This window comes from Chaetodon trifascialis, chromosome 16, assembly GCF_039877785.1.
Source record: "Chaetodon trifascialis isolate fChaTrf1 chromosome 16, fChaTrf1.hap1, whole genome shotgun sequence".
Taxonomy (NCBI): domain Eukaryota; kingdom Metazoa; phylum Chordata; class Actinopteri; order Chaetodontiformes; family Chaetodontidae; genus Chaetodon; species Chaetodon trifascialis.
The window spans coordinates 24,288,574-24,314,301 of record NC_092071.1 but is presented as its reverse complement, the minus strand read 5'-3'; the positions used below and the strand labels follow the sequence as shown (position 1 = coordinate 24,314,301).

Sequence of the window (25,728 nt, the reverse complement as noted above, 5' to 3'; positions counted from 1 at the left end):
GAGAGCTGGATTTTCCAGACTCAGAGATACCCATATTATATTTTTTCCTCGGTCTGAGTGCACTCTGGGTGTGATAATAACATGTGAACTGTTATGTGAGTGCATGTTTACACTGCTACAGCTGAGGCTTTTCGACAGGAGGTCTAAACTCTGACCATAGATTGAAACCAGGGATTGCACAGATTTTGAAGCACAGGCTCTGAAGGAAGGGGGGGGTCAATAATACATTCACAATGATTTGACATTTTTCATTAGCATCTATTTTTACATATTGTCTTATATTGAATTCATGTCAATGGGATGCTCATTTTGCTGTGTTTTATAATCTTTGAATTTACTTGTACTGATGTGGCATTCAGGGATTGGAGGGTCAATGGCATTATTATGTGCTAGGCTATGTATGCAGGTACATATTCCATTACATTTTGTTATGAATTCCAGGAGTTTCATATTTCACTTTCATAGCTGCCTACAAATGAGGAGCTATTTGAGCTTAACTCTATATTAAAAAAGTGGCAGAAAAATGATGATCCACATGTACAACCAATTCAGATAATCAGTCCATCAAACAAACAGTCACCAGATCAAATACATCACAAACAAAACAGGATCACTTAGAAATTGCATGGAACTCATGAAATTCATAGAAAATATGATGATTTGTGTTCTCCAGTGTGCCACTGTGTCTCTTGTCCGCTGATGACAACAGCCTGGCCTTCTGTTCAAACAGATATTGGGGCACTTCTTGGCATTGTAAGAGAAGTGGGCCCAAAACTCTTCTTGGTCCTTGTCTGGTTAATAATGTTAAATTGCCGAGCATAATGTTATATGATACACACCATTCAGTCTTGTATGTTTGGTTTGATGTGTATCCTTTTATGTTTTCAGAGTGGTACATTAGGGAAACTAGTGATATAGTAAATAGGGTTTAATGTACAATGTAGACAGATAAACAATGTGCTACCTTCCTACAGAACACCTTCCCCCAAACCTCCTGCCACTCCTCGTTCCCTCCTCATGAATATTGGGGAATTAATGCGTGCAGAGAGGGAGGGAGGAGGCAGGGACAAAGGGAGAAAGAGAGGATAGTGAGGGAGGAAAGGGAGGGGGGAAGCTGATATCGTCAGAGGCCTGGCAGTGCGCAGGCTCTGTGTGAGCTGGGCTGACTGCCTATTGATTGGAAAACAACGGGCTGTGGGAGGACAGATAAGGGTGGCTGTGGGCTAACGGGTGAGGGAAGGGATACGGACCAAAGTTAAGACCACGCTGCCATCTTTACCTACTTAATTTTTTCCTCTCTCTTTCACCCTGAAATGAATGTATCTCCTGCTCATCAGTGGGTTTTGCAGCAGAGGGAAGCTTAGGATTCTACTTGTCTGAGAAGACCCTGCCTTCACGCCAAGCCATAACAACAGCGGCACATTTACTCCAGGTAATCTGTCTTCCTGCTCTACCTATCCCCCTGCTGTTCATTCTCCTATTCCTGACCTCATGGAGGTCTTTGCTGTGCATCATCTTTCCTCCATCTTTGGCTTGTAACCATGGTATCCTCCATCTCTCCTTCTTCTCTGCTCGCTGCTCTTCTCTCCCTCCCCCACTCTCCTTTTTTCTGCCTCTGATGAGCTGATGACATGCACTGGCTTGATTTCCATTTCTACCTCAAAATTGATTTGATGTGGAGTCCATTTCAATTATATTTATGTGGGATAATATCCTAATGATTTTACAGGCATTTTCAATACAAATATGATTACATTCTTGCTTGGTGTCACTAAATAGAAAAAAAATGCTTTCAAAATCTGCAATGGAATTGGTGTTCGATTTGTCTTTCAGTTGTTCCCCCTACAGTAAAATGGGGTGAGTTATTTGGCTCCATTGCATTAAATGACCTCTGATGAGCTTGTGTGATTGGCCATACCTGCATGCTTGGGGAGCATGGACACACACCTGAGACCACCACCACTCTCTGTGAAGGTCACATACAAAAAACGCTGACACATGTCCCAAACACACACTATGCAGACATTCAATACCTGCACATTTCATACACCTTCACTCAATCCATCCTGCTAGCAGTGTGGATGCTGTGATTTCATATGTCCCTTTTACGAGTTTTCCCACATCCATTTTGCTAAATCAACTGAAAATAGAAAACCTACAGTGTGAATGGAAACAGTTATTAAGAAATTGAATTTGTGATCTTTCATCCTGCCAAATTTTCAAACAGTGCATCAGCACCTCTTGTAAAGAGCCCTGTGGCAAGGTTAGAATCAGCTACTAATTTCCATGTCTATGTTCCTTATTTGTGGAGACCAAAATTGGATCTGTTGTCAGTCACTGTCACATAAAGGGGGTGTTTCATTTCTCTGCTGCGACGAGTCATTCAACATGGAGTCCTTTTCTCAGCAGAGAAATTAGAAATAAGTGTTGAGCAACAAAAAAGCAGCAGCAGTACAGATAGGAAGAAGCTGAGAGAGCGGATGAGGTTGTGAAAAACAGTATCCGGCCGCTGATGGAGCAGCACTTTGCTGAGTGGTGTGATGAGCAGGAAGAGGCTTGCACAAGCTTGTTTTTAAAAGGACTCCTCTATGCTCATCCACTTATGCAACAAAGAGATAAAGGATGAAATTTAGGCCTCACTGCTGTAATTAAGTGGCGTCTGACAACCTGACCGAGGCACAACTTCTCTTAAAAGTCTGCAGCATTACAGTAAGTCAGGTTTACACCCTTTCATTTCTGTTGATTTGTGAAATTTTCAAATAGTGATGGCCATTTGACCCTCATGTTTCAGGACTTTTTTTTTATCCATGTGCTTTAAGTACAGTCAAAACTATTATTATTATTATTATTATTATTATTATTATTATTATTATTATTATTATTATTATTATTATTATAACAGTCAAATAAAAAATATCCATCAGCATCAATTTCTTGAATCACTCTGAGCTGCTTTCTCTTGGTGTATGCCATTCCTGTGATCTCTGATGATTTCATTCATTCTATAATAATTAGCCAAACCTAAACAAAGAATCATCATTTAAAAGAACAGGGCAGTTTGAGACCATGGAATATTTGTACCTATAATTTAACATTAATTCACACTTACCTCTTTCCAACACATGGAGAGTTATTGGCATTCCCAAACCATGTGATAATATGTCCCAATACCATAGGAGCATGACTCACACGATGGAGAACAACTTTGATATACAATCAGAGGATGGACCAGCTGAAAATTTAATGGTTTTCCAAACTTTCATTAATTAAAGCATTAAAAAGTAGTAAGTTTAGCTTTATCCCAAACTGTCCAAAGTATTAACTGTTTGTAAGATGTAACAGAAATTCTATTTAGATTTTTTTTATACTAATTCAATCCGCCATTTGACAACATACGCATGCAGTGATGACATGACTTGCAAATAGAGAAACAAAGAATAGTAAGAAGAATAATTTTTGGATCTTGGAATGTACTAAGTTCATGTCTTATCTGAGAGTGTTTGAACTCCTTTGTCACTCCACTGTGGCAGAGAAAAAGCCTTTCCACCAGTTAATTCTAACCTATTATTGAAAAAAAGAAACTGAGAATGATATTACTGTAGGGGCTTCATATCTTTCTGAGACATAGAACAAACTGATAATCGGATACAGTTCCACCAATTTTAGCTTGACTTTGAGGGGAACATTTGAATATATGATGTCTTGTAAGTACAAAGGTTTAACTATATTCCTGTCAATGGTGTGCCAAGCTGTCTTATTTGTCAGGCTCATTGAAATATACAATGAAGGTATTAGAATAAAAATAAAAGACCCCAGGCCACCTGAACCACTGTCTCTTTGTAAGGTGCCACATTTAGGCTTCTTACCTTTCCAGATGTATTTTGAAATGATTTTGAAGCTTAAGTGTATCCCAGAACCCCAAAAGTTCTGTGATGCTGTTAAAATCTACCAATAGAGGTATATTAATTTTTACAATTGATTCACGTAATTGCATTTGAAGTATTCTCAGAGCAGCATTATAATTATCTGACACAATTAAATGAGGAATACATTCTTGCACACAGATTTATTAAACCTTTAAAGCACTAGAAAATAGCCTCTAATATATTGTGTTGTGTAATTTCTTGTCCCACAGTCTTGGAAACCTCATCAGTTAAATCCCTGTAGAGGTACTAAATTAACTGTGGTTTACCAGTAAAGCCAACTGGTTGGGTTCCCTTCGGGACTTGGTCCCCTTCTGGCACATCTACCTCCATCTCCTCTTTGTCTAGACAACATGGTGCCATTCCACATGAGGTGAGGCACACGTGATTTAGGAGATGCCAGATATATCCTTCTGGGATATTGGTCAATCTAACAGATGGGAACAGGTTCAGACTTTTGTGCTTTATCTTTGTCTGTTTCTCCTCCTAAACACATTTGCTGCAGCAGTAGCCTTGCCCCATTAAAGGAGATGCTGATGAGACTTAAAACATCATGCTGATTTAGCGAACTGAGTGCATTAAACACTACATCACCACCACTCTGTTTGTGCAGGGCCCAGAGATTAACATACAGGGGACGCCATGGAAGCCCCTCTCGTGTGTTTGGATGAGGAGTTTGATGACCTCCGGCCATGCCGTGTGGAAGAACTAGACCACCCAGCGCTCAACCACTCCTCTTACTCCACCACCACCACCACCCTTCCCCTTGCCTCCATCACGCGCGAGGACTTCTCTGAGCTGGAGAACTTCTCTGAGATGATGAGCTTCAAGTCAATGGAAGACCTGGTCAATGAGTTTGATGAAAAGCTCAATGTCTGCTTCCACAATTACAACACCAAGACGGAGGGCCTGGCACCCATACGCAACCAGTCACACAACCAGGAGGATGAGGAGAGGCTGCAGGATGAAGAGTAAGTGACCACAGTTATAACAGTTGTGACCACAATAGTATAAAAAAACATCAGAAACCCCTTGCAATTTCAGTGGCATGTTAAAATGTATTTTCAAGTCTGCAACATGCACAACTGAGGTCTTAATAAATCTGATACTGTTCAGTCAAGGGACATACCTAAACTAGCACTGCCAGGACTCACAGTCCAAAAAGCACTTGTATCAGTACTTATGGTTTAAAAATACAAATAACTTGACATTACAAACAGCATCCTACAGTATGTTATAACAATATGAATATACAGAAAGTATCTAAAATAACTTAAGCTTCTTCAGACCTTTGTTAACAGATAATTGAACTAACTTTTTTTTTTACTGCATTGGAATATTTGAACTTTTCAGTAAAAGTCCAACATTTGGTAGCATTTGGACTGTGTGATGCACCCCTTGGGCTTCATGAATATAATAAACCGATAGAAATGACAACAAACATACTGGGATAATAAAGTACCACAGACATACTCCCAGCATAAATAATTATTCCTCTAGACCTTTATGTTAGTTACACACTCGCCTTCTCACTCTGCTGCCCATAATGTCATCACAACACATTCTCAAGGGCAAAACAGTGGCTCAGCAGTTCAGCATGTCACACATGACAAAAGCCAAAATATTTCCACACGCAGACCGCAACATCCACAACAAGCAGTCAATCAGCAGCATGACCCCACCCTCCCCAGCACCACAGTCAGACTGCATGCTGAATTATTCAATGTGCAGTGCTGTTCGCCTCAGTTGGCTCTGGCTCTGTCAGTCTGTCTCTGCCTCTCCACCAACTGACTGCCAGATCCTCCTCTCTTTGCTTGCAGGCTCTGAGGCGGAAACACACACATCCTCACACTGTGTGGATATGAATCATGCTAAGAATAGTCTGACTGTAGGTGTGAGAGGAGAGTTTTGGAAAGGAAGGATTTTTTCAACATTAAATTGATGTTAAAGCGAGTCCGTAGTGATGAATAAAGCTTTGATCATATAGCACAGAACAAGGGACTGTGGGTGGATGTGAGTTCTGCAGCACTACACTGGTCTGCATGTTATGACCAAGATACAAGCCCAAAGTCATACACTGCTTTCTTGTGGCACAAATAAGGAAACCAGTATATACATGGTGAGGTCAGATATTCACAATGTTCCCCAAATCTTCTTGAGTTTTTGTCCCACTGACAATGTCTCATCATTCCTCCTCTTTATTTAATCCCAACACTGGCAAATAACAATCCATGCTGTGATTTCCATGAAGTAAGTCTTATTCACATGTTATTTATTCACCCTAGTGGTACTTTGACATAGAAAACCATTGATAGAAACTTCAACAGTACTGATGTTAGGAACACTGAGGACCTTGTGTTGTGTTTTGGTGTATTGGAAAAATATAAAGTGATTTGTTTACAACTGGAGAGGCAGATATAATCTACATGATGTTTGGTTAACACCAGTTTGTCATACATTTTGGTCTAATCCCTGCAGTTTCCTGATTAGAAACGCAGATATAATAAAGACAGACAAGATGACGAAGAAGTATAATAAGCATAATAATAATAATAATAAACATAATAAGCATGATTTCTCTTTAGTGGCTACAGGCCAACAAGCACAGCAGGACAGCTTTCTAACATGGAGTTCCAGTTCCCGCTGGCCAGATAACCAAACTGTGTCTCTGTATTATGCATGCAGCATGTGCTGTTCATGTGTTGTTGTTGTTGTTGTTTGCACTGTGCTTATTACTGATTATACTCTCTTAAAGAGGTGGGTTTTTTTCATATCAAGTGTTCAGAGTCAGTTAAAGGAAAAGTTTGATATTTGGGGGAATAGACTCAGATAAGAAGACCAATTTCACTATTGTCCCTTATACAGTATATAAATCTACAGCCAGCAGGCTATTAACTTAGCTTCACAAAAAAAAAAAAAAAAAAAAAAAGACTGAATGATTAGCCTGGCCCATTTTTACCTTTTGATAGAGCTAGTTGTTTCCCACTGTTTCCTGTATTTATGCTAAGCTAAGCTAACTGGCTTCTGGCTGTAGCTTCATATTGAATTCACAGACAGACAGACAGACAGACAGACAGACAGACAGACAGACAGACAGACAGAGTGTTAGCGGTATTCTCATCTAACTGTTGGCAAGAAAGTAACATTTCCCAACATGTCAAACTGATGCTATAATGTTTTAGCCAGCTGTAAGTGGTAAGTTTCAATTCTAGCTTCACTATTTTTTATTAGAAGTGGTATTACTACACATTTCTCCTTTAAGATGTGATGATAGAAGTTTAGAACAGCTGCAGTATTTTATATGTATCAGCAGTGCTTTTGTGTGCTTTTGTTCTGCTAAACATGAATGCGCTTTAAAATTCAGCATCTTTCTGAATTCAAGGTTATTTCTATAGCACACTCTCATACAAACTGTTTTAAAGGGTAATAACACATCAAAACAAACAAAAGCAAGCAACCTCTCCATAAACATGGTATCTATCAAGTTTTTTCAAGGTGTAAATGACAATAGTAGTGGCAACACTATAGCAACAAATTTACTGCTGAGAATTCTTCTCTCTGATGGGGAAAATGTTTAATTTTTTAGATGGTCCATTTTATTTTGCTCCCCGTCAATGACAGCATTCCTTGTAGCTCAGTTTTCATCTTGGGTTAAGTGTATTGAAACTTTGTCCAAGTTTATGTGCTGGTGCATTCAGTCATGGCGTGCAGGCATGGCTGGTGAGGTAAGCTGTGAGCTGAATGGTGTCCACTGTGCGTCCGGGTCTGGGCAGTGCCACTGGGAGCAGGGCAACAGGCCTGAGCCAACCTCTGAGTGGAGGAGGAAAAAACACAAAGGAGACTTCTCTCCCAGTTTGATGTCATTCCTCCCTCAGACAGACACTTGCGCCGGGTTACATTCAGAGACCTCTGGTGCAATGATGTGAGGCGCTTTATTTAACTCTCTGCTAAGGATACCTTTTACTGAGTAGTAAGCTGTGTTTTTTTCTGCTGTGCATTGTTCCTCTGCAGCCTTCAGTTCTGCATATTTACCACCATCATTGACTTGCCACATTGAAATATTGACTGAGTTGCAGACTGCTGAAGACAAGATAAAATACCCCAAACTAGTGTTTAATGCTGTTATATAACTGTCTAACTACAACGTGTGTGGACACACCAGCTTAAAATAGCAGACAGCCTTTAGAGCTGAGGCCAAGATATTGTTTTGATGCTTGAGTGTTTGAGAAAGTTGAGTATTTTGAAAGTTCTCCTTGCTTGCATGTTTGTATGTCTGTGTGTTGTTTTGCAGTGTGTGGGACGCTCTAACTGATAACTACATCTCCACGTGGGACGTCCCTGCTTCGGAGGGACTCAACGGCAATCTTTCTGACAAGGAGGTACATATCACTCCACATCTTTCTATTTGGTTTAGATCTGGGAAATGTCCTATTAGATTTGTAAAACAATCAATAATGAGTAAACTCTGTTTTTTACTTAATTTGGTTTTTATGTTCTTTAGCTGCATAAACATGAACTTGATTTTCTGAGTAAAGGTGTTTTATGGTCTCTTATTCAACTTTACTGTAGCGTCCTGTTTATTCCTTATTCGGACATTCTTATCTTATATTTGGTTTACATTTACTGTATCAAAATTGTTGCATCACAAATGAGAAACATATTCTATGATCAACTGTAATGTTTATTTCCTCATTTGAGTACAATTTTATTAAGCTAAGAAGTCTGGCCCAGTGAAATATGCTTATAGCCCCAGAAAATTGCTCTCACGGTCACCTTTTCCTTTACTTCACCTTTGCAGATGAAAATGGACATGTACATTTACATTTACATGTATTTCTACTGGCTATATAATAAATGTTCACTAATGCCTGTTCTGCTAATTTACATAGGAGAAAATACTGTTTTTCAAGGTGTTAAATGGCTGTAAAAGAAAGTATCTCATATATTATTATTTCTCATTTTCGTGTGCCAAACTGAGTAGCTAACTGGTTCATTCTTTCTGAGGCTTATTCTCATGCTGACACTTGAAGACATGCTCGACCAACCTTGACTGGTCTTCCATTCAGCAGAGGTCTCCTCTCTTAATTGCCTGTCACATACAGCTGGACAGCAGGCACTTAGCAGTCTAGGCCGTGTTTTGGCTGGTCAAGGCCAGAGCAGACGTTTACACCCCAGAGGGCGAGGGTTGTTCATATTCACCTACATCCTGTCTTCAGTCGAGCTGTTGAAATTCCTTGTAATTTAAGGGTTATACCAAAACAGTCCAACAGTAAATATTTCACAAACGACAGCTCCCCTTTAGGGCAGTCAGATAAAGCAATTTTCCTTTTTTCTGTGAATACTGCATTGTTCTAACCAGGTTCTTTGTTTATTCCAAGCATACCACAAACATAAAGCACAGCCACAGTAGATTTTTCAGCAAATAGCAAATCTCTCATGAACTGCCTCACTATTATGCTGCATGAAAGCCACAGTTTACAATGGCAATGTTAACAAGCTGATGTTTAGTATGGAAATGTTTATCATATTCACATCTTAGTTTAGTATTTTACCATGCTAGCGTTTGCTAATTAGTGCTAACTGCTAAGTAGATGGGAATTAGTTTTGCAGGATTTTGTCATAAACCTTTCAAGTGTTCGACAAACTACAATTTAGGTGTGATGCTGGTGCTATATGGAATTATGGAACCATAAATGTCTGGACCAACATTGCCATCCCTTGAGACAATGTCACAGATTTCACAAATTATTATTAATTTCACTATCAAAATGACATGAAAGTCAAATATTATAGAATATATACATAATAAATAGATAAATAAATGTGGTATAAACTATTAAAAACTTTTACAAATAGAAAACTAAATAGGTTTTGTGTGTGTGTGTGTGTGTGTGTGTGTGTGTGTGTGTGTGTGTGTGTGTGTGTGTGTATGTTTAGTGACACTAAATAATATAAAAGCTTTAGAATATTTAAGAGTGGGGCTTTCGAATGAGTGCAGTGATATCTGATATCTCCCTCCTGGGCACTGGTCCCATTCTTTTGGAAAATTGGTGTGGATTTAGTTTAGTACTCTAAATGCACATAGGGAGTTTTGACTCTTGCCTCCTTTTCTCAGTAAGATACACTGTAACAACTATCTCTTTGTTGCTTGCTTCTCATGTTTGTCTCAAATTTTGCTGCAGATCCACGAAAAAGAAGAGGAGGAGATGAATGAGAAAAATGACAACGCCAACTGCCTGAATGAAGAGCCTCTCATCACAGCTGATCAGGTGTGCATATGTTTGTGACACAGAGTTTTAGATCAAACAGCAGTTTATCTCCTGCTTTTGATAATTAGAAAAAAAAGGCTGTGTAACATGAGGCATGTCTCAACATGGAGCCTGCATGTTTGATCTTTTGCCTGCCTTTTCTATCAACATGCATTTGTGTGCAATCATTTTATTTGTTGGATTTACCAAAGCATATCTTAGGTATTTGTGAAGTAGCGCCTTTTCCAGTCAGACTCATTCTTTTTCATTGGATTATGCAGGATGGGTCAAGGCCTAGTAGTGCCTTCAAAAGAAATGGTAACATTTTAAAATCAACTGCAAACATCACACACCAACCACTACAAGGAGGTCAGAATGTGGGGAAATGAGCTCAAATTTTCTAGATCTGATAAGGAAAGCAGTTAATTGAGGAATGCAGCTAACCTAGGTGGCCAAGGCATGTATAAGGGTTTATCCATCACCATCACAGAAAGATGTTATCTAAATTTCTAGCCTCATGTCTAATGATTTTATGGACCAATATAACATATTGTCTGCATAACAAAGTGAGATTAAAAACAGTAAAGGATCAAGAATAGGCCCCTGAGGAACTCCAAAGACAACCTTTGCGTGGCTACATTTGGCATTCCCATTTTGTTAGTTTCAGTCCCTTCTACCAAGGTAATCTTTACATAGATTAACAATGTGGATATGTGTGTGTATGCACTGTATTACCTTTAAGTTACAGACTATGTGTTTCTTCAGTCCTTTTTTCATACAGCCCCATTTGTTTGGAAAAGGCTCTTTATTATCTCCAGTAAAACTACTGATGTCATTTGTGACAGTGTTGGACTGCTCATATCATACTGGTACTGGAGTTTAGATAGACTCATGCCTAAATCAATTTCTTCCTTTGCCATACATTGCTGAAGCCTGTGTACACATCAGTAATGGATTAAAGTATATGTACACTTAAAAAGAAGGCTGTTGGCATTTTAGTGGCCACAATGTACATACAAATTGATGGTTAGTTTGTGTACTTACCCCTGTCTCCTAATCTCTTTCCTGTCCATCCACTTGTCTCCCTTTATCAGTGTATCTATCTTGCCTCTTACTCTCTCTCTTCTCTCTTCAAGGTCATTGAGGAGATAGTTGAGATGATGGAGAACTCTCCAGATCCTGGTGAAACTGAGGAGGAGGATGAAGAGGAGAGCAGTCGCTGCTCCTCAAGGACCAACCCCTCCCTGCTGGAGGAGATCAAACAGCTATCACAGGCCTCCAACAACAACTGCTCCTATGAAGGTAATACCTGAAATAATCCATGCTACATTTTTTTTTTTAATTAATGCAGCTTTCTGACTGACACTTGGGCAGCAGTTTTAGCAAGATTTGTTCATTTTGTCTAGGACGTGAAGAGGCTACATTCCTGCTAAAACTCTGTTCCATGTAGACTTGCTTAATTGCAATAAAATTACTTTTTTTTTTTTTCTTCTGGCCAACGAAACTGCATAGTTTGCCATCAGGGTGATCAGTCCCTCTAATATCAGTACCCTTAAGGTTACAATTAATATTTTTCCTTCAAGCATATTGCTAAACACCAATAAAATACCAAAATGAGGCCCTTCTCAAATGAGTCTCTCTAATTTTCATGTTTTCACAGTAACTTTTATTTTATTTCAACGTTAATTTGATCATTTACTTAGTGCAAGTTATGTTATGCCAGATTTATAATGGACTGGAGCTTACTATGCATACGTGACTTAAGTTAGTAACAGACTAATGTCAGCAGGTTAGCTAAAATGTGATAATACCTTTACTAAATTAACTGTAAGCCCATTTGCTAACTTTATGTAATCTGCAGTTTTTGGTGACCAAGTGTAGATTAGCCAGAGCAGGACAATGGACAAATGGGATACACTCCAGTTGTTGATTTTATGACAGCAGAAATGGTGTCATTTAAAACTATAATGCATTATTTTCAGATGACCAAGTTTGTTGCTAAAAGTTAATCAGAGGAGGATTGTAAACTCATTTAATTTCATCGGAATACGTAATATTCCCATAACATCAGCTGTAATTATCCCTGTCAGTCATTGTTTCGTACAGTACAGTTCACGTTTCCTTCGATCCAACGTGGAGGCCAGTTACGATGAGTGCATGGACACTCTGGTCAAGGACAAACATGCACAAACTGCAATATATATATATATCCATCTTATTGCAACAGAATTACTCTCATATCCAGCCCTCCAGTCATATTTTTGGATAGAGATTGGAGAGACATGCATCATTGATCATATTCACGTCAACCAACTGAGTCACCAGGACATCCTGACGTGTCAGGTTTTGATTTAATAATTCACCTGTAGTAATTCACACATTAATTTACATGATATTATTATTAGAATGATAATAATGATAGTTATTAAGTTAGATAGATAGTTCAGTCTTTTTCTTCAATCTTTGCCTTTTTCCTCATGAAACACTGTATACCATTACCTCTTCATGCCTCTAAAAATGATTCAAATGAAACAATCCCTGATTGAACTGCATACAAGTCATTAACATACAGCAGTTTATGTTTTAGCATTCTGTCTCAGGACACAAGTAAGAAAGGATACTTTTGCAAAAAATAAAACCCAACTGTCCATTTACCCCTGTTCATCTGTTCTACAGGCCTGAGCCTGATGCCCAGCTCAGCGCTAATTGAACTGCTGCATCGAGTGGAGGCTGCCATCCGTGAATACTCAGAGGAGCTGGTCAGCCAGCTGGCTCGGCGTGAAGAGCTGGAGTTTGAGAAAGAGGTGAAGAACACGTTCATCACGGCCCTGATGGAGGTGCAGAACAGGCAGAAGGAGCAACGAGACAGCAGCAAACGTCGGCGCCGGGACAAAGCCCTGAGCCTGCAGGGGGGAGGCATGGCATCTGTGAACGGAGGGAATACAGGCTCCACAGGCCCCATGGAGAAGACAGGGAGCATGCCTGTCAAGGTGAGCAGCAGGAAATGGGGCTGGCCTTGAAAGCTTGACACACCTTTAATTATTTATATCATCTAAGTGTGCCTGAGTGTGTGCCATAACTTATGCCAGACATGAGTTCTGCAAACCTGTACTTTCATCAGTGTCATCACACAGGAGTTATAGCAATTATGCCACAATGGGTCACAGTTTGTGACCTGTGTATTCAAAGCCTGATTTGTTCATGAAGCAGTCAACTTCAGTGAAATACAAGCCTACATTATGCGCACATTCATTTCCACCACTCCAGTATTCCTGATTGCTCTTTTAGATCCCATCAGAGGCATTGAAAACTGACAGTCACAAATTGCTTGACCTCAGTAAATCCAGTGGAAAACAGAATCAGCTTCTGTTAGGTATGTCTCCTCCTTTTATTTGTGTGATCCTTTGTTAAATGTGTTTGCAATGAGGAGAGAGACACACCCTGCAAACACTGCTTGATAAATACAGCACGTGTGTGGCAGAATGAGTCCATAGTAGATTTGAAATGTGTATTTCCACCTCCATCAGATTTTCCTTTAAAAGAATTTCATGTTGAGTTAAATGAGAGAAAAAATAAAACCATAGTGCCTGACAACTCTTCCTCTTTCCTCACAATGACTGTCAGCATAATGGATCTCAGGACCATTAGCCTCTAAAATATCTTCCAGGAAGGATCCTAAAGTGGAAGTGACCCGTCGTCTTCATACAATAACTGGCCAATCCAGTCTGCTCTGTGCAGAGCAACATCCTAATGGATTTTCCCTCTATACGATGCAGCAGTAGTGTTTTTATCCGGTGACTGCTGGTTACCTGAGGCTGATTTACTGAAGTAGTGTGATGGTAGAGATGGCTTAATGATGGTGATGCAATATAACATGGTTTGTATGATATGTTGAAAGGTTTGATTGTACTCTTCATCAGAGTGGTAGGTAGTCTTTCAGTTTGATGAAGGAACAAATGATGAGTAGCTTGTAATAATGGTCCGTGTGTGTGTGTGTGTGTGTGTGTGTGTGTGTGTGTGTGTGTGTGTGTGTGTGTGTGTATGTATGTGTGTGTGTGTGTGTGTGTGTGTCTTGGTATGTGTGTGACCTGCAGCGTTTCAGCATGGAGGGACTGTCTAACATCCTGCAAACAGGCATCAGACAGACATTTGGAAGCACAGGAAATGAGAAACAGGTAAGGTCAAATGTTTCCAGAAAAGGTTGAAATGTGACATGGCAGCACTGAGCTAGAAATTAAGTTTGCCCAGGCCCCTTCAGGTCACAGAGCCCAATGCAGTTCCACTGGCTGCACAGCTTATACTTAGACCATTGCCTCAGTACAATCCACACCTGAGGTCACAGACATGGTCAGCCTACTGTATGTAATTTGATCTCTGTTGATAGTGTAAGTAATACACTGCAAGAAATGTCCCTGCTTTTGGTCCATATAAATTACTTGCATATATTAATTACTTGCATTTACATTTAGTCGTGTTAAAACTTAATTGTTTTCAGTGTACAGGCTGACAGTCTATTGACTATTAAATGAAATGTTCAACATTTTGAGAAATACACTTCCTTTCATATTTCTATAAGCCCACTAAACTCAAAAAAAAAATGTCATTGTACAAAATCAGACTTGCCGTTTCCCTGAATTTCCAAACTTAAAGCTAACATAAGCTAAGTTAATCATCTCATCCCTACAACTTCAAAACAGACAGATATCAGTGTTTCCAACTAAGTCTTTGCAGGAATGCAAATAAGCATATTCCCCAAAATGTTGAACTATTACTTTAAGTTCTCAACTTGCTGTGTCAACACTAATGATAGAAAGCTGCCTCTAACTCCTGACTCTGCATGCCGATGGTGATGCGCCCAATAGCAACAGCTCTTGGAGGGCTACACCTATAGTCCTAGAGTCTGGATTCATCTTGACTGTCAAATATCGCAATTTGGTTAAACCCTCTGAATCCTCACTCTGTTTTCAGTATCTAAACACAGTTATTCCATATGAGAAGAAAGGCACCCCTCCATCTGTTGACGACCTGCAGATGCTCACAAAAAGTAAAAATCTAATCAAATCAAATCATCAAATGCTACTAATAATTACTGGGTGGGATAAAGTGTATATCCAGAGCTGATACACCTTTTCTTTCTTCCACCTAGTTCTTTATGCCATGAAGGAGGACAGTGAGAAGGTCCCTACACTGCTAACTGACTACATACTGAAGGGTAAACACACAAGTTTGAATAATTCTGCAAAGTGATTGGTGAGGAAAAACTCAGCCATTTATAAAAATGTTCCTGTTCTATTGAATGGTACACCACACAGAACAGGACCACACAATCAGAACACTGAAGATTACAGTATTTCTGTTTGATTTGAATATTTTCAAATAAAGTAAATTCATGTAAAGTTGAACTTCCTTATTTTGCTAAAAGAATCACTGCATTGACTTAGCTTTATTGAATGTGTTTTTTCTGTGGAGACTTCAAATGGTTATGCACTGTTTGTCCTCTCTAGTCTTGTGTCCTACCTAAAGCACCACCAGGCCAGAGGCCGCAGTGTGACGAAGAATACTTCCCCTGAGGGCTTTTCCAACCCTCCTCGCCTCTGGCCCAAGCTGCATGACCTCCCCTCTTTTACCATTATCAACCATGGATCCTCACCATCGACATTATTGTATTCACCTCAACTATGACTACTGCCTTTTGCTGAGCTCACCTTCTCCCATCCTACACATTAAGCTCAGGCCAGACACAAAATGGCCACCATCTGAATAGTTAAACAAGTGGGATGACCAATGTCACTTTTAAAGGACTTCACTAATGGAGCATGACATGCTATTAAATATCACTACACCACTTTGGTACAGGAATGTACAATGTTATTATTGCTTTCTCTTCCTTCTTTTTTTTACTTTACTTTACTTTACAGTTTCTCTGACAGAATTTCAATGTTGCCAAGTTTTGACACATTTTCATAAACTGACCTCTTTACCACTGGGTTGTTGATTGTTTTAATCATTGACTACATTGTAAAATACACGAAATGCCATTCTGCATCCACATGTGATCATCTCCCTGTATTGTTTCAGATGAAAACAGTGATTCATTTGAATACAAAAGCCATGCACCTTTTTCTGCCAACTTAGTACTGTAGCTCCATGTGAATGAAAAGAAACACAGGACCATTACGGGTGCAGTGCAGTGTATTACAAAGCTTTTTTTCTTTTTCTTTATGCTTCACTATCAGAATATCCAGTGCTCTTCTGACTTTTTTGAAAATTCTTTTCATTTCTATCTAAATATTTGATATAAACTCTGTTGCTGATTTTCTACTATTATTTACTGTGTCATCAGAGCAGCAGGCTTCTGTGCATTCCACCCTGTTCAGCCACATGGAGGTGTATCATTGAGTTTTCCTTGGATATATCATCCCCTGGTGAGATGAGCTCATTTCAATAAAGGCGTGCATATTTGCATATTACCATATTTATGACTTCCTTTGCGCCATGTAGGTGAATGTGACATCACTAATTACAAATTCTAATAAATATTCTACCCTACCAGAGTGTGCTTTTTCTAATTTCTTTCTTTGCCCTTTAAGTTCAGCAGGTAACATGATCAATGCTGATAAGCTGTTCGGAGAAGACTAGCAAAAGCAGCTTTACACTGATGTGTGAATGGAGTTAACTCTACATGAATTATATTTTTTGGGGGGACAACATTAGGGCTTCTGATAATTTGCCCCGCAAACAACAACTCATTGTCCAAGGGTAACAATGTGCCATGTGTAATATGACATATGTTATATTAAGATATATAGGAACACTGTTGGGCGGCACAGTGGGGCAGCAGGTAGTGCACGTGCCTCACAGCAAGAAGGTCGCCGGTTCAATCCCCGGGTCAATCCCCGGGTCGGGGATCAAACCTTTCTGTGTGATGTTTGCATGTTCTTCCCGTACATGTGTGGGTTCTCTCCGGGCACTCTAGCTTCCTCCCACAGACCAAAAACATGCTCATTAGGTTAATTGGTGACTCTAAATTGTCCGTAGGTGTGAGTGTGAGTGTGAATAGTTGTTTGTCTTTGTATGTTGCCCTGCAATCGCCTGGCAACCGGTTCAGGGTGCACCCCACCTTTCGCCTGTTGACAGCTGGGATAGGCTGCAGCACCCCCGCAACCCCGAAAAGGGATAGTCGGGTATAGAAAATTGATGGATGGATGGATGGATGGAGGAACACTGTTATTAATAATATTTGATATGGTTTTGATACAGAAACATTTAATCACCTGGGAATATACTGAACATAAAAATAAAATATGTAAACTATCAATGATGCTTCTTAAGAGATTCATACATCAGCTTGTATTTTCCCAAGTTATCTTGATTATAAGATGTTAAATATCACATGTGCCTCTGTTTCTTGAAAAGCCACATTAGCTTTAGACCAATTTCTCTCTCCATTTGCTTCATCAGAAACATGAGTTCAAATATTACAATGTGCAAAAAAATGATGTGTGTGAGGATCAAAGAGACTCTTGGCAGCCTCAGGACATCAATATGCAGTGGAGGGTTAAGCACAACATTTAGATGATAGTGTCTTTTGGAACATTAAGATTCTTCCTCCAACACTCCTCATGTCTTTTCAAGATAGAGTAAATTTGCTGCCATCTGGTGGTTGACTTAAATCTCATCATAACCTCTAGAAATATGCAACAAATCATATACTTGACCAAAATACATAAACTGCCATTTGTATTTTAAATGAATTAGGATGGCTGCCTTAGGACATGGGGCTGCACGGTGGCGCAGCAGGTAGTGCGCGTGCCTCACAGCAAGAAGGTTGCCGGTTCGATCCCCGGGTCAGACAGGGCCTTTCTGTGTGAAGTTTGCATGTTCTTCCCGTGCATGCGTGGGTTCTCTCCGGGCACTCCGGCTTCCTCCCACAGACCAAAAACATGCTCATTAGGTTAATTGATGACTCTAAATTGTCCGTAGGTGTGAGTGCGAGTGTGAATGTTTGTTTGTCCTTGCATGTGGCCCTGCAATCGGCTGGCGACCGGTTCAGGGTGTACCCTGCCTCTCGCCCATTGTAGCTGGGATAGGCTCCAGCCCCCCGCAACCCCGAAAGGGATAGGCGGTATAGATAATGGATGGATGGATGGCCTTAGGACATAAACTCCTTTTCAGTTGTGACTGTAACTACTGAAATGCAACTAAAGATTGCATTAAATACAGAATTCATAATAATGGTGGTAATAGTGCCCATTCTTTATAATGTCTATTAGAAAATGAATGTTGTTGACATACAAATTGCTCATGAAATGATGTGACAGAGCATATGAGTAATTTATTACTTTCTCCTCTATACCGGCTCATCGTGACCAGTGGAGGGCAGATGATAGCATGATTGCGCTGCAGTTTGATTTTGGCTCTATGGATACTGATTATACACTCCAGATGTTATTTCTGGTGCAATTCATGCTGCTGAATTATGTCAACCTTTTTGCTTTGTAAATGCTATGGAATCATAATCTTTTGCCTTGAATGAAGAGACTGATTCGGATTTAGAACTGATCCTAAATAAGAATGCTTTTGGGGAAAAAGGACAAACAACTAATCATTTCTCTTTTAATTGAAAATATTATACAAAGCAGTTTCCATGAACATAAATATGGAGGATACAAGTGCACATCGCACATTAATGTCCACAGTTTAGGCCTACTGTATACATGAGCACAAGTTTGGCCTCAGTAGTTATACAATCCATCATGGTTTATACATGACTGACAGTGAACAATTATTTAGTTCAGGAAACATTTACTATTTATAAACTCTGCTCACGTATTCTTATACATACACATATAATGTACTGTATAAAAATAAAGGCCTGTCTTGATTACATTTTAATGTCCATAATGTACACTTTTTAACTCACCCATTCACAAGTTAAAACAGTGAGTCTATGGACTATAACTAAAGATTCTGTAAATTCTACCCATCAAAATTATTTCCTCCCCACTTTCAACTTCCCACAGGAAGTCTTTCCATTTTGCTCTTATGTATTAAAAACAATACAAATCTCTGTCAAAGCTTTAAGATACAGCTACCACTTGTTGGCACATTTTGCTGTCAGGCTTGTATCATACAGATAACAATTATCAGAAATGGACTGTAAAGGATGCTCTTATGTTTCCCTTCAACATCATCGAGTGTCATTTTAGAACAAGGTTATTATGACATCTTGTTCACAGTGAAAAATGCAAAACAACAGACATATGTTCCAGTGTAAAGACAACACAGCAGAATAGATCGTATGATCACTATCATTATACAAGTTTTTTCTTTTCTCTTCCAAAACAAATGATATTCAAATAGGAATTTGTCTGACTTGAAAGAGGCCAGAATAAGAAAAAGATAAAGGAAAGAAAAAGAAAAAAAAGAAGAAGCCACAAATGAAAATTATATTTGGATATAAGTTTTGTTGAAATGTTTATTTCATACCACAGATCAGGTTATGTTCTTGAACTCAACCTGGTCTGTCATGATATACATGTCATACCACAAACATTTCAGATTTAATGTGCTAAGACCATTAAGTCTGTAGCCATTTACATTACTGACTCTGCAATAAAAATGTTCTGAATGTAAAAGCTAAGCTGGCATTGTTAATAAGGTCAGAATCTCAATGACTGTGAGTGAAGCAGTGTGTGAGAGAACAGTGCCTCTGAGCTGCAACTGCTCCTATCCAGAAATACTACCTGAACAAAGATGTGACAGTGTGACAAAATATAGCCAAATGTTTATTTTTTAAACTGAAACCAGCTTTTGGGCCAAAATCCAGTGCTTATCTGGTTCAGTAGCACAAAGCCAACATATATTTGATACAATCTTCACTTTTTTTTTTTCTTTTTTTTTTTTTTTATTTGCAAATGTACTCTCTCAACTTCAAGAGGAAACAGTTGGTCTTCGTCATTCTCTCATAATCGTAGATGGTACAATGGATGGAACATTCATACATTTTTGATTTAGAGAAACTCATACTGTATCTGCTTCCTGTTAACAATGCCAATGAAATGTGAAAAAACAGCCTTCAGCTTCTGGCAGTGAATCAAGATGCTTACATGTCATGTGCATTGAAACAGTTTCTGAAACAGATTTTTTACCATACTAGAAAAATCAACTACAGCACATAAAGAGAGCATGTTGAAATAATGAAGTGTTACATACTGTGGATCTTTGGTTCAGTATCCAGTGTTTTTAATCTTATCTTAATCTTAATCTTGCAGGCAGATGTATTAGCTGTATCATATGTTCCACACAGGCTGTGGCCAACAGTATGTTATGCTGTATTTCATACATTTAACAGAAAATAAATATCATATTTACAATTGAAATATTGCAGCCAACTTTAAATTATTACAACTCAAGTATGGACCCAAGTATTGGCAAAGTCATTGTACTGCAGTTCTGAATAGTGCTCAATATTATAAGAAGCTTTTGCTAATCTGCGTTTAAAGAATTGAGTCTAAGAGCATTTCATAAACTGAACCACTGACAGAAATACAGCCAAAAAGGATTAGGATACTTAATCATATATGTAATGTTGTCTTATCTTTCTGTCCATGAGTCTGCTGCAGCAATATACTCATTTATTACACTCAGTCCTCATAAACTTCCCTTTGAGCAGCATTGTCTGAACAGTACTAACATAATGTGCTTAAACCTATTTTGGTCTTGAAAATTCTTCCCTTAGGTAGTATTTTAAGTTCAGATGATGCATAAAGTACAGCAGACCTGTATAAGCCTCTTCTTAGTTAATCTGCATACATGAAAGCCCACCGTGATGATCCATTGATGTTCATTTTGTGGAATTAGTACGGGGGGGGGATAAAAAATATGATAATGTTAAAAATACCAGACAAATGTATGAAAATCATATCTGTACATAGTTTGCAATGTATACAATACAGACAGAATATAAAAATTTTGTCATAAAGATTCTTGGCGCGAAAGCAAGCATCAGTAAGTGACTTAGCTAGATAGTAATTAAAGTGTTCCCTTTCAAAAAAATCAGCAGCTGCCCCTTTTCGACAGTGTAAAGGGACAGTATTCCAGTGCAAAGCACTGTTTTGCCAGTGCTGGCAAGAGTTAGACCAGAGACCCGGCCTGGTTCTGTGCAGGCACCATGATGGGCACCCCTCCCATGCGGGTGATGTTGGAGGCTGTGACTGTGGAAGTGGGCAGCGGTGGTGGGGAGGGAGCAGCCTGGAGCTGCAGTTGAGGCTGGCTGTAGGTCTGCGGCAGCACCTGAGCCTGGGGTAGCTGGGTAAAGCGCTCTGGTCTTGGTAGGGAACTCCCATTGGTGCTGGCCTCAGAGGAGATGGGCTGTCCGTGTGGCAGGGTGGTATTGTTGTTGTAGCTGTAGTGGGTGGGGGTAGAGGCTCTGTGATGGCGAGACAGCCGGTAACCGGCTGTGCTCCCTGTGGCGGTGATGATGGAGGCAGTGTCTGATGGGGGGCGCTGGGGATACTGCTGCAGGTGGTGGTGGTGGTGGTTGTTGTGCTGGTGGGAAGGGTCTTTGTGGTGTGGGCTGGAGGCAATGGAGGACAGGGTGCCATTCTTGGAGATGATATCTGAACCCATGCCACTCTTCGCCCAGGACACACGTTTGGGAGCCTGAGCGTCCTCCCTGGAGGTGGACAGGACACAAAGTCAATTCACTGTTTACAGCACATACACAACACCTTAAAGCAGGGGTGGGCAAATTCATTCCACAAAGGGCCGTGTGGCTGCAGGTTTTTTTTTCCAACCAAGCAGCAGCACACCAGACTTGACTCATTTAATCAACTGATCTCAGTCTTCAGACATCTCATTGGTTAAACTGAGTGCTCTTGGTTGGTTGGAACAAAAACCTGCAGCCACACGGCCCTTTGTGGAATGAATTTGCCCACCCCTGCCTTAAAGCCAGACTATGTGGGTTGACATCTGAAAGACTTACAACTTACAAAAAAGTGCTTGCCACTACAGTCTTACTGGGTCTGGTATGATCAGTGGCTTATTGTGGCTAAAGTTAGCAAACTTAATAAAAAGATCCATCCATCCATTATCTATACCGCCTGCAGGGCCACATGCAAAGACAAACAAACATTCACACTCACACTCACACCTACGGACAATTTAGAGTCATCAATCAACCTAATGAGCATGTTTTTGGTCTGTGGGAGGAAGCCGGAGTACCCGGAGAGAACCCACGCATGCACGGGAAGAACATGCAAACTTCACACAGAAAGGCCCCGCCTGACCCGGGGATCGAACCGGCAGCCTTCTTGCTGTGAGGCACACGCACTACCTGCTGCGCCAGCGTGCAGCCCTAATAAAAAGATATAATTTATAAATATAGATATAATATCTAGATATATTTATAATATAAGATCTATGCTTATATCTATATATAGAGAGAGATAGACAGTGTTGTGATAGTTCATGAACTCGTTCATATTTTGGGCGAACATGAACTGAGCGTACTGTATTTCAGCCTGATGAACGTTACTGTGAACTCGTTCATTCTGGTGTCTGTGAACGGCACGCTCTCTCAGTTTAACTTCGTTCAATAGGGTGCCAGATTTCTACAGAGCCTTCCAGGTGAAAACCCGGCTAAAACACACCTTAAACAGGCCTTAATATGTAGTGGAAAAAAACACCCAATCTGGCAACACAGCCACCACTGTTGCATGGCCACATACGTCATTAAAACAAAAACCATCATGTAGGCGACAAAGCAGCATGGAGGCGTCGTATGATCATTTTAACGAGTTTTATGACAAGGTTGGTGAGGATGGTAAAAATCTTACATTTCTGTGCAAACTTTGCCTTGCTTTGCTTTCAAAAAGAAAATCCGCACTTCAGTCACATGGGGTGAAAGCTGCAGCTGCTATTAGTGTGGACTGAATGGACAGCAACAAAGCATTAGAGCAGCAATGGGGAAATGCTGTCTCCTCAATGCTAATGTAAACTGTGGTTAGATAAGGATTCAAAATTGGATATGAAGATGAAATCTGACCCATAGTTACAGTGTTAAAACCGCTAACATGATATGATGATCAGACAATAATTTTCGAAAAATAATAGCTCGCAGCAACAAATGGGAAAAAAAGAACTATGAACTAGTTCATTTTTGGGACGGTGAACTTAGTTCACAATTTTGAATTACGAGCTATGAACTAAACTACTTCATTTTAAAATTTGTTAACTGAACTTTGAACTAGTTCATGTAGAAAGTGAACTTTCCCAACACTGTAGATAGATATTATAAACGGATATTACCAAAGTAGTTCACAATATACTTGTCTTCAGCATTTATTTTCATTCTGCAGCTGTTACTTGTGGGGCCTGTGACAGCTGTTTAGTAAAAAGCACATAGTCTTGTCCTTTAAACTGTCCCTTATAGTACACATACATACTGTGCATGTATAAAGCAAACTTAGCTGTCAATTTTAAAAAAGGGGATTAACAACGGAGCCACAAACACACCCACACACACACAACCACACACTGATTGAAGTGCAGACCAGTGTTGGATTTTTTGTACATATTCTTTTTCACATGAACATGTGAAAAATAAACACCATGGGTTCTATTTTTGACTCTGCCACCAGCGCGGCGCAAAGTCATTATTTTCGTATTATTTTCGTGCACTGTGCCGGCGCATCTCCTCCCCCTTCTCATCTCAGTCCCACCCAACCCTCTTCACCAATCACAGTAGTTCCTCGCCTCACCTTTAAGAATGCCTCTGCCGAGGCGCATGGCAAGTTTCAAGGATGACTGAGCCCGTGCAGGAAACTGTCTGACGCCCAAAGTTCTCCCGGGAGGAGACTGACGTCCCTCATGTCTCATGACATCCGTTTGTATTACTTTGCACATCCGTTTGTATATACTGTTTATTTTTTCTCAGTATATATATATATATATATATATATATATATATATATATATATATATATATATATATATATATATATATATATAGTTTTGCATTCTGTTCTATATTTTGTGGTATATTTTGTTTATATATATTCTCAATACAAATATTTTGTTGTTATATTTGCTTTCTATATATATATAGTTCTCTCCCTTTTCTAATTTTATTCTAATTCTATTCTTGTAAGGAGCACTGCAACAAAAACAATTTCCCCTCTGGGATAAATAAAGGATTTCTGATTCTGATTCTGATGTCTAAATATGAGGTCCTTAGATGGTAAATCCTCGGCCTCCTCCTCATCCTCCAAAAAGCAATGATGTACTCCATCTTTGTAGATAACGTTAAGCATTACAATGCTAACATTTGTATTTGGAATGAAATGACGTGGGTAATAGCGGACAACGATCATCACTAATGTTTTTTCCATGTGTCTGTCTCTCTCTGTCTCTCGAGTGCTCTGAGATAGATGCAGTATATATGCTCTGTAGGATACCACGGCTGTTTCTGGTTGGCACAGCAACGTTAACTGATTAGTTCGCATCCCTGTTTCACCTGTGTACATTCAGTCAGGGTGAGTGACCATTACGCGTGCCGAACGCGCTTGCAATGTGGTCAGATGAGATACTGATCAAAATATAGGTCTGACTGTATGTGCTGACCCAGATAGTTGCATTGAATCGTGGCTGTTGCTAATTATTGATCGCAGTGTGCGTTCGATAACTGACCAAGCACTGCTGAAAACACAGTTAAAACCATGCTGCCATCTTGTTGACGGTGTAATATATGGCGTCATCAACCACGTTTTCAGTGGATAGCCGTTATTACCTAGCAGCCACCCATCCAGATGGGTGTCCCCCTGAAAGACTGTAGGGATACTAGAATTCACCAGGATGAACAAGTCATGTGCCGACCCGGGGAAAGTGGCATATACGTTTGTCACCAGGCAATTTGAGTCACAGATCACCAGACATCCCTGTTTCACCTGTGTACATTCGGTCAGGTTGAGTGACCATTATACGTGCCGAACACGCTTGCGATGTGGTCAGATGAGATACTGATCAAAATATATAAATTTAGGTCTGGCTGTATGTGCTGAGTCAGATAGTTGCATTGAATCGTGGCTGTTGCTAATTATTGATCGCAGTGAAATGTCAGACACTGTGGAAACCTGACTGTGAGGTGCTGACGTGAGTGCATGACTCCGGGCCATGGCCATGCGCATTGGCGCATATGACTATGAATAATTATTGTGAGTGTGTTTTTGTTGTGTTATGCTTTGTTAGAGACCACTCAGCAGCTTGCTGCACAGGTGAGCCAGTTCAGTGCGCGGGTGGCTGGCCTCGCTGTTGCGGCCCCAGCCTCTGGAGCGCAAACTCCAGTGCCAGCTCCTACTCCTGCCCCAGCCCTGGCGGACCTTAACTCCGCCTGGGCCATTCCCACCTCCAATCTGGACCTCTACTCTGGTGAGTCTGAAAAATGTTGCAGTTTCCTTTTTCAGTGTCAGCTCATTTTTTCGCAGCAGCCCCAAGCTTTTGCCACTGATCGGGGAAAGATCTATTTTATCATCGGGTTGCTCAGGGGTAAGGCTTTA

General features: G+C 39.9%; 2 protein-coding genes across 2 annotated transcripts in view; one reads left to right on the top strand and one right to left on the bottom strand.

Moving 5' to 3' along the window:
- The first annotated feature begins 348 nt into the window (after positions 1-348).
- Positions 349-16,723, top strand: fez1 (fasciculation and elongation protein zeta 1 (zygin I)). Its single transcript, XM_070982944.1, has 10 exons — positions 349-1,432; positions 4,537-4,894; positions 8,215-8,302; positions 10,106-10,192; positions 11,308-11,473; positions 12,848-13,161; positions 14,266-14,346; positions 15,140-15,215; positions 15,318-15,383; positions 15,676-16,723. The coding sequence occupies exons 2-10, from the start codon at positions 4,566-4,568 to the stop codon at positions 15,690-15,692; spliced, it is 1,224 nt and encodes a 407-aa protein (XP_070839045.1). The 5' UTR covers positions 349-1,432; positions 4,537-4,565; the 3' UTR covers positions 15,693-16,723.
- Positions 16,724-20,053: 3,330 nt separating this feature from the next.
- Positions 20,054-25,728, bottom strand: part of esama (endothelial cell adhesion molecule a) — a 65,241-nt gene continuing 59,566 nt past the window's right edge. Inside the window, exon 7 of the mRNA XM_070983775.1 lies at positions 20,054-21,848. Within this exon, the coding sequence (XP_070839876.1) occupies positions 21,308-21,848 (541 nt within the window). The 3' untranslated portion in view covers positions 20,054-21,307. The remainder of the gene's footprint in view (positions 21,849-25,728) is intronic.